Raw genomic sequence first — 13,010 nt, forward strand, 5'->3', positions numbered from 1 at the left:
CCTCAGCAAACTGATGCCAATCATGAACACCTTTATTATTTAGGCCTTTTCCCTATACTTCAGACACTTGCAAATTAAGACTTCAGTATTCTGGGCTGGCCTAGGTTGTAGGCATGCTCATCCAAAGTCAGAGGTCCTGGGGGGCCTGGAAAGGTTTCAGGGACACTTCACCACTATTCAAGAAGTCATCACTTAGGTTAGGGGCTCAAGTAGAAGCTGTGGGCTGAGAGCCTTCTGTCTTCTCCCTTTCTGTCACTATTTGCCACACCTTCTCCCATGCTACTTCTGAAGACTCAGGTGGGCGGGTCCAGCGCAGAAATAGGCCTGAGGAAGAGGAAGACAGGTAAGGAAGCTGAAAAGAGAAGCTAACTACCCAGGGGAGGGGAGCAGTCACCTTGCCATAGCCACAGGCTCTGGGGCTCCACAGAAGGCCAAATGGCCAAGGGATTGAGCACATAGAGTGGGTTCCGGAGTTTTCGTTGTTCCTTTAGCTGGTTGAGCCCAGACCACAGGGAGTGTGTTCGAGTCCTCACTTCACAGAGGCATCTGTAGAGAATGAGAGAGTGAGTTCCAGCTGTGCCCTCTGGGATTCTGGGGGTACAACCCTGGTTAGTATGGTGACAGTTACTCTGGGGCAGTGATTTACCTCACCTTTTTCTGCAAATTATTTTGATAGATCTATTGGACTCTAGAATAAAACAGGAACAAGACAAAACCCTATGGAGTTCTGTTTAGAGGGAGAAACCAATTTAGTTTTGCCTAATTAGGGAAGGCTAATTAAAAATATGTTACTTGAGGGCCTGGGGCTGTAGCTCAGTGGCAGAGCGATTACCTATAGCACATGTGAGGCACTGGTTTGATCCTCAGCACCCCATATAATAAACAAAGATATTGTGTGTCCATCTACAAGTGTGCTACTTTGAGCTGAATATCACTAGAAGACTAGAAGTTCACATCTACAAAGACATGCTATGTATGGTTTGGGTCTGGAATTTCCCTTAAAGGCCTATATGCTGAAGTTCTAGGTTCCCACCTTAATGTTCTTGGGAGGTGACAGAAACTAAGAAGTGGGGCCTAGTGGGAAGTCTTCAGGTCATTGTGGGCATGTCTTTGAAGGTTATAGTGGGACCCGAGCCCCTTTGTTCTTTACTGAGTCCTGGCCATGAGATGAGATGAGGTGAGTGGTTTTCCTCTGCCATACACTCAGGACCAAAAGCAACCAGACCAACCAATCATGGACCAAAACCCTGCCAAAACTGAGCCAAAATAAGTTTTATAGATGTCTGTGTGTGTGTGTGTGTGTGTGTGTGTGTGTATATATATATATATATATATATATACACACACATACAAACATACATGTTATATATATCCAAAACTGAGCCAAAATAAAAGCTTTATATATATATATATGTATATAATTATATCTATAATTTATATATATAATATTTTTTGGTTGTAGATGGACATAATACCTTTATTTTCTTTATTTTTATGTGGTGCTGAGGATTGAACCCAGTGCCTCCTATGTGCTAGGTAAGCACTGTACCACTGAGCCCCAACCCCAACCCAAAACTTATCTAAGTTTTTAATCTCAGGTATTTTTTTTTTAATTTTTTTGTAGTTGTAGATGGACAGAATGCATTCTTTTTATTTGTTAATTTTTATGTGTGGTGCTGAGGATCGAACCCAGTGCCTCACACATGCTAGGCAAGTGCTTTGCCACTGAGCTACAGCCCCAGCCCATCTCTCAGGTATTTTGTTAAAACTTGGCAGGGGTGCAGAGGGTGCTGCATGAACCAAGGAAGAAGTGGAAAATGAACCAATGAAAATACTTGTAGGTCTAATGAGTTATTTAAAAACTAACGAAAGTGTCAGCTGTGGTGGCAAATGCCTATGATCCCAGCAGCTTAGGAGGCTGAGGCAGGAGGATCAAAAGTTCAAAGCCAGCCTTAGCAAAAGTGAGGCACTAAGTCGTTCAGCCAGACCCTGTCTCTAAATACAATTAAATAAATAAATAAATAAATAAATAAATAAAACAGGGCTGGAGATGTGGCTCAGTGGTCAAGTGTCCCTGAGTTCAATCCCTGGTACCAAAAAAAAAAAAAAAACTGATAAAAGTGGAGGCAGGGAAGGCTGCTGAATATTCCAGATGGAAAGAAATGAGTCTGGATAAGGGTAATGGGAAGGACCTCTGGCAAGAAAGAAACAAGCTAAATGTTTAGGAGAAAGGCTAAAGATGAGGGATGGGGAAAGGGAGATAAAGATAACAGTTTCTAACCTGGATGAATCATGAGTGGAGTTAGTAAAACAAGCTAGGATGTGGGTGAAGATGACTAAATATTATCTCCACCTTGAGAAACTCCCTCCTCCCTCTCTCATTGATCAGACAAAGCGCTTATGGAGCTGATTGGGATGCAAGAAGCTGACCAATGATAAAAGTTACCACTTTTGTGTGCCTACTATGTGCCAGGCACTGTGCTAAACACTCCATGCTTCAACTCAGTTAATCCTCACAGCCCCTCTTTGGATTACAGCTACTGTTATCCTCTCTGTGCTACTGATGAGGAAACAAAGATTCAAAGAGGTTTGCTCATGATCACTCAGCAGGTGAGTGGTGGCGCTGGAATTAGAGCCTGAATAATTTAAGTCCACTTTCAACCTCTATTCTAGGGTTCCACTAGAATCTACTTTGCAAAGTTAACAGAGGCCCCAGCAATCATTTATTTCTGCAAAATCATTTTGCTGAGTGCACTGATGCAGGCTTGTAATCCCAGCAACTCAGGGAGCTGATGCAGGAGGATCACAAATTTGAGGCCAGATTCAGCAATTTAGCAAGACTCTGTCTCAAAATAAAAAATAAAAAAAGCTCAGTGGTAAAGCACCCCGCCCCATTCAATCCCCAGTACCAAAACAAAAACACTTTCCCCTTTAGTCCTCATTTTCTTTTCTTTTTTGGGGGTTGTGGGGTTGGCAGGGGATTGAACCTAGGGGCACTGAACCATTGAACCACATTCCCAACCCTTTTTTATTTTGAGACAGGGTCTAGCTAATTTACTTAGGGTCTCACTACATTATGTAAACTGGCTTTGAATTTGTGATCCTCCTGCCTCAGCCTCCTGAGCCGCTGGGATTACAGATGTGTGCCACTGCTCCAGGCCCCTTAATTTCTTTTTTCGATGTATTTTTAATTTATTATTTTAATTTTATTTTTAACTGATACATAAAAACAAAAGTTGTAAATGTTATAGGGTAATGTGATATTTCAATACATGTAAACATTATGTAATATTTTAATCAAGTTAAATATTCGCTGCCTTAAACATTTACCATTTCTTTCTTTCTTTCTTTTTGGTACTGGGGATTGAACCCACAGGTGTTTGACCACTGAGCCAAATCCACAGCCCTTTTAATTTTTCTTTTGAGGGTCTCAATAAGTTGTTTCAGCTAAGTTGCTAAAGCTGGCCTCAAACTTGCAATCCTCCTGCCTCAGCATCCTGAGTCACTGGGATTACAGGCCTGCCTAGCCACTGTCCTGAGCCACTTATCATTTCTTTATGGTGAAAACTTTCAAAATACCTTTTTCCTCTTCCAGCTTTTTTTTTTTTTCCTTGTGTGTACTAGACAAGTACTCTACCACTGAGCTACCTCTCCAGTCCTCTCCTCCTGGCTTTCCTAAATATACAGCTTGTTTTTATTATTGTTATTCATTCTACTGTGCAATAGTACCCCAGAACTTTTTGTTTCTATCTAACTGAAACTTAGTACAGTCCTTATTTCATGGCAGGAGTGCACTTGTTCTTGGCAATAAACAGAATGGGTAGATGTGAAGGGTTGGTCTTAGATTCGTCTATCTTTGGGTTTGCAGATGTTAGAGGGAAGTGTGAGATTAGGAGGGAAGAAGGGAAGGCCACAAAGAGTTTTCCTAAAAGAAAAACTCATTGAAAGGGAAAGATGCCCTCTAAGAAAGCAACGGGCATCTGCCCCGACCCACCTTAACACACAATTAGCTCACCTCTCCTTTTCACTGTTGCAGAGGAAGGTGCCAAAAGGGGAGGCATAGGCGTGTTCAAACAGTGCCAACAGCAACCCCTCCCCAAACTCCAGCGACAGCGGGAACTGGCGGCCCAGCTGCCACACGCAGTCCAGGAAGAGGAGAAAGGTGGGTGCCTCGTGCTTGGGGCGGGCGTGGGAGAAGGCCGAGTGGGCACAGCGCAACTGGAAGGGGTGGCCAGCCTGGGGAGGGGGCAGAGCCATGGTCAAGGGAAGCAGGGTTTCTGGAGGGAGGGGCAGGGCTGGGACAGGGTGGCCACCTACCTGGATCCACTCCCGTTCCACCAGTTCCTGGAATCCAGTTATGGTCCGGCTCAAGGGGTCCAAGATGAGTTGGGCCAGTGAAGTCACAAGCAGAGTGCTATCTCTGCCTTCAGCCCCATGTACCAGGATGCAGGCTCCTTCCCTATCATGGGAAGGGCCCATGAACAATGGCAACTTTTTCCCTGCCTAGGGTGGCAAGACCAGGAATAGGCTGTGCCCAGTTCTAGACTGTACTTCCTTATGAATCATGGATTTGAGAGCCCTGCTCATCCCACCATATCCATTCTGTCTCACAGGGTAGGAACTTTACCTTTCCATTCCTTGGGCTGCCAGGCAGGCAGTGCTCAGTGCCTCCTTCACATGTGCCAGCCAGCGGCAGCCCTCTAGCCGACTAAGCCAGCGGTCCATGCTTTGCTCCGGGTCCCCACAAGCCTCTACTAGGCGCACAAAGCTCTCCTGGAGAGCCCGTCCCCTAGGCAAAAGGGAATCTGGTCATCTTTTCCCCAGTCCAAGCTCTGGGTGAGCCCAGATTGGAAGCAAGTGCTTATCCCAATGAGGGAGGGAAATAGAACTTTCTGAGGAGCCCATTTGATAAGAGGGGCATAGAACCCTTTGGGGAGCCCAGTCTCATGGGGTATAAAACCCATGGAAGAGCCCTAATCTCATGAAAATTATGTCATATCTTTGAGAAACCCTCCATCTTATAGGGCAAACTAAGACTCTTAGGGGAGCGCTAGTCTGTTGGAGGGAACCACTGTATCACAATACCCCAGGAAACCCCCAGTTATCCTTGAAGTAACCCAATCTGATGAAAACAACACAGTTCTCCATGGGGAATCCCCATCCAATGAAAGAAACAGTACTTTGCGGATTCTGCACCTGCTCCTTCCTCTAGACACCACTCTGCTCAAGGCCACCAGTGACCCCCCCACACACACACCAGAAAATCTAATGCCATCAGTGGCCCTCTACCAGAAAATTTAACAGATTTTTCTGCCCTCTTCAACATCTTCAGTGGATTCCCACTGGCTTGAGGATAAAGTCTAAATTCATAACCATGGTGTTCAAGTTTTTCATGGTTTTTCTCTAGACCCCATTCTCCCTTTAGCAGCATCTCTCCCACTTCCTACCCTATACTTCTACCACCGTGAAGTTGCTTGCAGCTCCCCAATAGGACAAATGACCAGGCTCTCTTTGCAGTTCCTTCTCTCTTCAGTTCCCTCTACCTGAAATGACCTTCTCCCTCCTAACTAACTCCTCTGCCTCTTTCAGGTCTCACCAAAAGCATCCTGTTCTCAGGGAAACTTTCAAATTACTAAGACAGGTTGCCTCCTCTTGCTACTACTTATTTCACTGAGTTCTAATTGCCCATTTACTACTGAGCTCTGTCAAGTCTAGGCTGCTCACCATGGCAGCCCCTATGCTCAATGTTGGGTGAATAAATTAATAAGAGTTTTGCATGATGAATAGGGAAGCAGCCTGCTCTCCCCAAAGCAATAGATACATCTATATCTGTGCAGGTACAGCCTTCAGGGAGGACTGTATGTGTGTGTGTGCGTGCGTGCGCAGGTTTTTCCAGGAAGACCAAATTCAACTTAATGTAAAGAGGTGCATTTTCTTTCCAGGCAGAGTTGGGGTACTTAGTGATGAGCTCTCTCATTTGTGGGTGTGAAAGTGGGGATGGCCAGCTGCCAGGATGGCTTCCAGGAAAGGTCTAAGAGTCTTCCAGAGCCCTGGCCCTTTTTCCCCTCCCACACACACACATTCATGAAGGAAATCTAACACCATCAGTGAACCCCACCAGAAATTCTAACAGATTTTTCAGCCCTGTTTAGCGTTTTCAGTGGTTCCTACAGCTTTTAGGATAAAGTCTAAGCTTATAACCATGGTTATGCAACAAAGCATCTTCTTTGGCTAAGCCTGGGAGAAGATGGGAAGCCTCCTACCTCTCCAGGGGTCGGTGCAGTCGTTTCCAGCCAGGGTAGGCTGCCTTGGCCTCTGTGCCCCCTCCAGTCATCCGGGCCTGTTTAGCAGCCTGGGCTGATCGTGTGTCCACTATGAAGCCCCGAGCCCCAGGGTGAGCCCCTGCCAGTACAGCTCGAAGCAAGTCCTCATCCTCAGCGCAGCGCCTCTTCTGGGGACCAGTCAGTGGCTGACTGGAGCGTAGCAGAACCTGTGGACAGGGACCCATCTCAGGTTCAGGAACTGGACTCTGGGCTTGGGGACCTTTTCAGCTAGGCCTACACTCAGGAGCCGCCTACACTAGGAAAAAAAGGCTGACTGTGGCGCTTGTGGCCTTAGGTGCGGAATTCACAAGGCTTCAGATGGGCTCTGCGAAGGTCATGGCTGTCTAAGGCCAGAGGTAGGAGGGTCCCTAGGAGCAGACACCAGATCTGGGTTGACAAAGGAACTGAGCTTCAAGGGGCTGGGGTCAGGACCCGAGAAAGGTGAAATCCAGAAAAGCGGGAGGGGCGGGGCCAGAGTCGGGACCGCAGGATTTCCAGGAGGCGGGGCTTGTTGGAGGCAGAGCGAGGCGGGGCCTGAACGGGGCAGGAGTCCCAGGCAGCAGCCAGACGCTAATTGGCTCCTCCAGGGCGGAAAAGGGCTTTTGGATCTCAGGGCGGAGCCTGGGGAGGGGCTGGCTCACGGTTCCACTGGGTGCGTGGTGGTAGCAGAGCACTGGGAAGCGGCCTCCCTGGCGGAAGCGGGCACTCCGCGCCAGGGCATCGTCGTCCACCGCTCGAGGCACGATTACCGCACGAGGGTAACTGGGGCACAAACTAAAGTCCTGGTTCACCTCGCTCAGCCGCCACGCGTTGGTCTGCAGCATAGAGAGGGTCGAAGGTTAGGTCTAAGGCACCCAATAAGTGCCCCGCCGGCGTGCCCCTGCTAGACCCGGTGCTTCCTCATCCCCAGGCCCTCATGACCGCGCCCACCTCTCGAGCTACTCGCTTGTAGTAGCATTCGGGTGGATGGAAGTGCCAGGCGTCGCCCAATCTCAGGCCCTTGGGACGGTAGAAGAACGGAAACGAGGTGATGACCGATTCCAGAGAGGACAGCGCCTGGGGACGAACGTCAGGGGCTGTAGGATTTATCTCAATTGAGTACATTCCAGCTCCTCCTCTCCTCAACTCCCAACACTCCTTGTACCCCAAGCCATCTTGCATGTCATGCCATTTAGCTGAGCCTCGGGACAACACTGGGTACAGAGCCCCTTTCACTAGTAACCCCTTTTTTGCTCCCCCCAGTGCTGCATAGGGATAGCTTAAGGACCTCGGGTGTGCCCCCTGAATACCTCGATGGAACGGGCGATGTCCAGGGTCGCTTCCACGCCCTCTATATCCAGCTGCAGCACCCTCAGGTCCTTACAGCGTAGGGTGATTGTGCCGGAGTCACCCGCCACCCTAGGGGTGGACAGACCCAGGCTCAGTATACCTCCATCAGGGGAAGAGAACGAGTTTCATACAATTGGACGTTATGCAGGAGGGCGCCAGCTCCAAGTGCGCTGGCCCTTCCCCCTCTCCCCATAGCGTCGCGCGCTCCCCAACTTGTGGGACGTCCCAGCCACGTCTCACCGCTTCTCGATGGAGTCGACACTACGCAACAGCAGTAGCCACAGGTCTGCAGTCGATGGGGGCCCTGGAGACAGCAGCAGGTGGTGGCCGGTGACGCACAGCGTGCCGCGCAGCGGGGGCTCCTCCGGGCCGGGGAGTAGCTCGGCTTGGGCCCGGCCGGTGCGGATCAGCTCTGAGAACTCCATTCTACCAGCGGGGGCCCTGGGGCCCAGCGGGACAGGCTCTGGTAGCGTCGGGCGGGGCGAAAGCGGGCTCCAAAAGGGACAGGAACTGGCTGGGCAGCTGGCGACGCCGGCAGGACAGCTGTTAAGGAGGCCCCTCAAAGGAAGGGATCCTACAGTTCCACAGGCATTTTCTCCTACTGCCAATATCAGTGAGGACTCCGGCCAAAGTCTATTAAGGAAACCTCAAATTTCCTCATCTGGGAAATGGGGAGAATAATCTTGCCTGAAGCCCTTGTTTGGGTCTCAAGAGGCACTCGATATTTGGGGCTTTTTATTTTGGGGGTGCTGGCACCCCTGCTGCCTTTTGAAAGAAAGAAAAATAACCATCTCTTCCTCTGCACCGTGGTGGATGGGTTGGAAAGTGTGAAACTGGGAACTACCTACTTCCTCCCATACCTCTGAAGCTTGAGTGGGGGAAATCCCTTGGTCCACCTTAAATGCATGCAGCTGTGTAGCTGGCGCCCCTCCCGCTCCACAGCTGGAAGTCCCTGCCTGAGGGCGCCCTCGACAGGGGCCAATTCTAGCTGTTGCTGATCCTCTATTACTCTCCGCTTTGCTTCATCCTTTCCCCAGGTGCCTACTGCCCAGACAATGAGCCAGGCCATGTGTTTGGTGCTGAGGGGCAGGGGTGACTGAGGAAGATTCTATTCATAGAATTTTCAGTCTGATTCATCATCTATCCATCCATCCACCTAAGTATTTTTTTTTTATTTCTTATTGATGTCTGCACTATGCTGAATCTGATTAAGAATAATTCACTAGGTAACCCTTCTTTTAATGAAAAAAGTGAAATCATAGGTGGACTCCTATAATGAAACCATAAAATTGGAGCTGTTCTATCAAGAATCAGATAAAGAGTTCAAATTATAAAATTTCAGTCCAACAGCAGCAGTTATGGTGGGAATTTGATAGACACGCAAATTCTCAGGTCCCACTCCAGATATACTGAATCTGAAACTTTGTGAGTGAAGCTTTCCAGGTAATTCTAATGCATGCTCAAGTTTGAGAATCACTAGAATGTATACAAATAGGCAAAACTAATTTAAGCTGTCAGAAGTTAGGGTAGAGCTGGGACTGTAGCTAACTGGTAGAGCACTTGCCTAGTACACACAAAGCTCTGTGTTCAATCCCCAACACCAACCACCAAAAAAAAAAAGGAAAAAAGAGAAGAAGAAAAAATATGACAGGCCAGGAGTACTGTACTTCTAATATATAACACTCCCGAAGTTATTGATCTATCCCAGTAGAGGCTCACAGAGGGATAGGGACCTGCCCTGCAACCTGGTCTCCTGACTGCCAGGTGGGGCCTCTGGGCCCTATTCCTTGGCTGATGGGCTAGTGCTGTGAATGAGGATGGGGCAGCTTGTCAACCTCCTCCCCTTCTCAACTTCTGGTCTTGGGTCTTGGGAAGAGAGCCAAGACTGGTGTGAATGATGCTTTTCTTATCCTGGAGCAACTTCCTTTCTGGGAACTGGGAGTCTCCTTCTGGGCAAAGACAATAAATTTCATCTAAAGAACTAGAAAAGCAGGGTTCCTCCTACCCCCACCGGATGGGCATCACGTGGCTCCTGGTTAGGATTCCAGGAAAATTCCAGTCCTTGCACACTTAGCTTCATACACCCATATGCTCACCCAGCCTGGCACACTCAGACTCTCTATCCCACCTTGAACATTCACCGTCACCCACTCTCTGGCACACTCTTTTTACTCTCAGCTTCTACCACCTCTCCCCGAACCATATTGCAGGCCTTTCCCTCATCCCAGAGCAGCAGCCCTGCCTTGTCACTCACTGCAAACCCACCATGTCCCTGGGGCCACCGAAATTCCAGGCAGTGGATGAGGAGGATGAGGAAGAGGAGGAGGAGAGCCTGGACTCTGTGAAGGCACTGACAGCCAAGCTGCAGCTACAGACTCGTCGACCCTCATATCTGGAGTGGACCGCTAGGGTCCAGAGCCAGGCCTGGCACAGGGCCCAAGCCAAACCTGGGGCCGGTGGACCTGGAGCCATCTGCGGCTTTGACTCAATGGACTCTGCGCTTGAGTGGCTCCGGCAGGAGCTGGTGAGTCTGGTGGCTTAGATTGCCTTACATGGGGTCTTCAGGCCAATCCTCCTTAGGGCCCAAGACCATGGGTGTGGGGAGGGGATGAGAACAGATCCCCTAACTCCAGCAACTGCCAGCTCCTGTGTCTCTGGGGCTCAGGAGCCAGAAATATCCTTGTTTATTATTTTATGTGGAAAGTCTTGCTGAAGAAGGATTACATCAATCTACAGAGCTTATCTCCTGTGGGTCAGGGGAGAGAGCCCTGCCCTTGGGGGACCATCAGTTATAGGTAGAGAAAGACATGGCCTCCCCTACTTTGGGAACTGCTATGCCCTCAGAGAAATACAGTGAAGTATACAAAAGAAGGTACTGATCATGTTGTAGGCAGAATCTGAAGAGGAGAGTGTTGAATATTAGCTGTCAAGCCAATATGTGCACATATAAAGGTGCCCAGGCTCCAACTTGGAGATTTTTTTGGGGGGTGGGGGTGGGGGGGTTACCAAGGATTTCACTCAGGGACACTCGGTCACGGAGTCACATCCCCAGACCTTTTTTGTATTTTATTTAGAGACAGGGTCTCACTGAGTTGCTTAGTGCCTTGCTTTTGCTGAGGCTGCCTTAGCCTCCCAAACCGCTGGGATTACAGGCATGTGCCACCATGCTGTGCTCTAACTTGGAGATTTTACTTAGTTTACCTGGGATGGGGTCCCAGGCATCTATATTTGCATAATAATGGCTCTTTAGCGCTGAGAAATCCTCCTGTGGAGCAAGATCTGAGAGATGGGGAAGGATGAAGCTAGGGTGAGTGAGAGCCAGGGACAAACCAGTGCAAAGAAAGGCCCAGAGTGTTGACAGGAAAGTAAGAAAGGCAGGTGACACTGGAGCAGGCCCCGCAGGCTCACGCCCCCTCTCGGCCGCAGCGGGAAATGCAGGCTCAGGACCGGCAGCTGGCTGGGCAGCTGTTGAGGCTGCGGGCCCAGCTGCACCGGCTGAAGGTGGACCAAGCTTGTCACCAGCACCAGGAACTGCTGGACGAGGCCGAGCTGGAGCTGGAGCTGGAGCCCTGGGCCGGCCTGGCCCTAGCCCCGTCGCTAAGGCACTTGGGCCTCACGCGTATGAACATCAGCACCCGGCGCTTCACCCTCTGCTGAGGGCGACCTGGGAAGACAGACGGAAGGGGTATCCCAGAGGGCCAGCACCTGGTGTGGTGGGGGCACATTCAGGTCTCTTAGACCCCACCCCAATCTCCTCAATAAAGCCCTCTGCCTCCCATCAAGGTTTCTGCAGTTTTTCATTTAGGCCCAAGGCCTCTGTCCGTCACTGGGACCAGGGGTTTCGAGGGAGAAGAGAAGATCTGGTTGTGGGTGGAGAGGACTATTACAGCCCCATCTCCCCACAGCTCATGATCAGAAGTGGTAAAAAACTTGAAATCCTACCCACAAGAGGTGATTTAGGTACAGTGGGTGACTGAAGAATGCCAAATCTAGGCTGGCGGTGTAGTTCTGTGGGACAGCACTTGTTTAGCTTGCACAGGGCCCTGGGTTTGGTCCCAGTACTGAAAAAGAATGCAGAATCTGATAAGCCTGGGTTTAAAGCCAGCTCCCCCATTTATTTGTTAGACATTTAGGAGGTCCCTAATTACTCCCTGAATCTGTCTTCTTCTAAAATAAAGATACTAATTCTCATTGGACAGGTAACTGACTATGGCTCAACTGAGGGAGTGCACAGTAAATACCCAGCCGATGTATTACTTAACATTACCATCACATGATTACTCTTGCACAGAGGCCCAGAGATGGACTATGAAGTGCTCAGGTTTACCTGGCAAGGGCAGCTGGACCTTGCACCAGGCCTGGGGCTCTGTTATCACCCTGGTTTTTTACTTTTGTGTTTCTCAGCCTTTGTTTCTGTTTTACCCTCTTTGACTTTCCAACTCAGGCTTCCTCCTCCCCCCACCCATTTCCTGTCCCCCTTCCCTCCACCGCTGAGGTGCACACAGACAGCATCAGCTTCCACCTCACAAACCCCAACAATGCTCTGTGGGCTCCCTTTCTCCCCACCCCCACTGCTTGCTCAGTGGAGCTCAGGAGGCCATGAACTTACACTTTTCTCCTAGTGGGGTCCAGGCTCAGTTCTTGGGCCTGAGAGGGGCCACCAGAGCTCTTCATATATCACTCACTGATGACCTGGTCCTCAGTTTATGATGGGTGCCATTTCCAGCCTGGATGCAGGAAATTGAATTTGGCCTGTCTGCTGTTTGTGGCAAGTTTCTTGCCTCCTGCTGATTACAGAAAGTGCTGACAGTCTGACCAAAGCCCTTGTGTGCCTGGAGCAGTGCATTTTCTTGGCCTTCCACCAGTGCAGGAGATGGTGCCAGGCCGTCCTCTTCTACCAGGGGCTGTGGTCTCGCCTCTGCCTGCATTAGCAGTGCTGCCCCACCTATCAGCCATCATTAATGAGCATTATCCTGCCCTCTGTCTATAGCTGTCACCCTCTCCTCTTGAAGGTTGTCCATCCTGACTCCCAACGCAGGATGTTGTGAGTGTTCTGTCTGTAGAAGGGTTGTCCCGTCCTTAGTCTATCCTGTGATTCTAATGAAGTTATTGTCCAAGCCCTGCAATGACATGAGTACTGTTCTGTCCTAACTATAGCAACTGTTTCAGCCTCAAGTGTGACTGTAACACATGTGGTCTTCTAACTATTTAACAGTCATATTGTTCTATCCTCTGACTGCCAATGAGAACATTTTTTTTTTTTTGGTATTGGGGATTGAACCCAAAGACACTTTAGCACTAAGCTACATCCCCCCAGTCCTTCTTTTTTTAGTTGTAGATGGACACATACCTTTACTT

At 49.4% G+C, this 13,010-nt stretch overlaps 2 protein-coding genes across 2 annotated transcripts; one reads left to right on the plus strand and one right to left on the minus strand.

Annotated features, from left to right (window-relative positions):
- Positions 1 to 14: 14 nt before the first annotated feature.
- LOC113195351 (myotubularin-related protein 9-like) lies at positions 15 to 8,138 on the minus strand. The gene is made up of 10 exons (XM_026406850.2): positions 7,893 to 8,138; positions 7,613 to 7,721; positions 7,254 to 7,379; positions 6,965 to 7,138; positions 6,264 to 6,490; positions 4,628 to 4,789; positions 4,318 to 4,459; positions 4,016 to 4,236; positions 395 to 546; positions 15 to 324 (listed from the first exon to the last, which is right to left on the minus strand). The coding sequence occupies exons 1-10, from the start codon at positions 8,075 to 8,077 to the stop codon at positions 206 to 208; spliced, it is 1,617 nt and encodes a 538-aa protein (XP_026262635.2). The 5' UTR covers positions 8,078 to 8,138; the 3' UTR covers positions 15 to 205.
- A 1,629-nt stretch (positions 8,139 to 9,767) lies between these two features.
- Positions 9,768 to 11,309, plus strand: Fam167b (family with sequence similarity 167 member B). Its single transcript, XM_026406864.2, has 2 exons — positions 9,768 to 10,176; positions 11,079 to 11,309. The coding sequence occupies exons 1-2, from the start codon at positions 9,919 to 9,921 to the stop codon at positions 11,307 to 11,309; spliced, it is 489 nt and encodes a 162-aa protein (XP_026262649.1). The 5' UTR covers positions 9,768 to 9,918.
- The last annotated feature ends 1,701 nt before the right edge of the window (positions 11,310 to 13,010 follow it).

Source organism: Urocitellus parryii, chromosome 11 (genome assembly GCF_045843805.1).
Source record: "Urocitellus parryii isolate mUroPar1 chromosome 11, mUroPar1.hap1, whole genome shotgun sequence".
Lineage (NCBI taxonomy): Eukaryota > Metazoa > Chordata > Mammalia > Rodentia > Sciuridae > Urocitellus > Urocitellus parryii.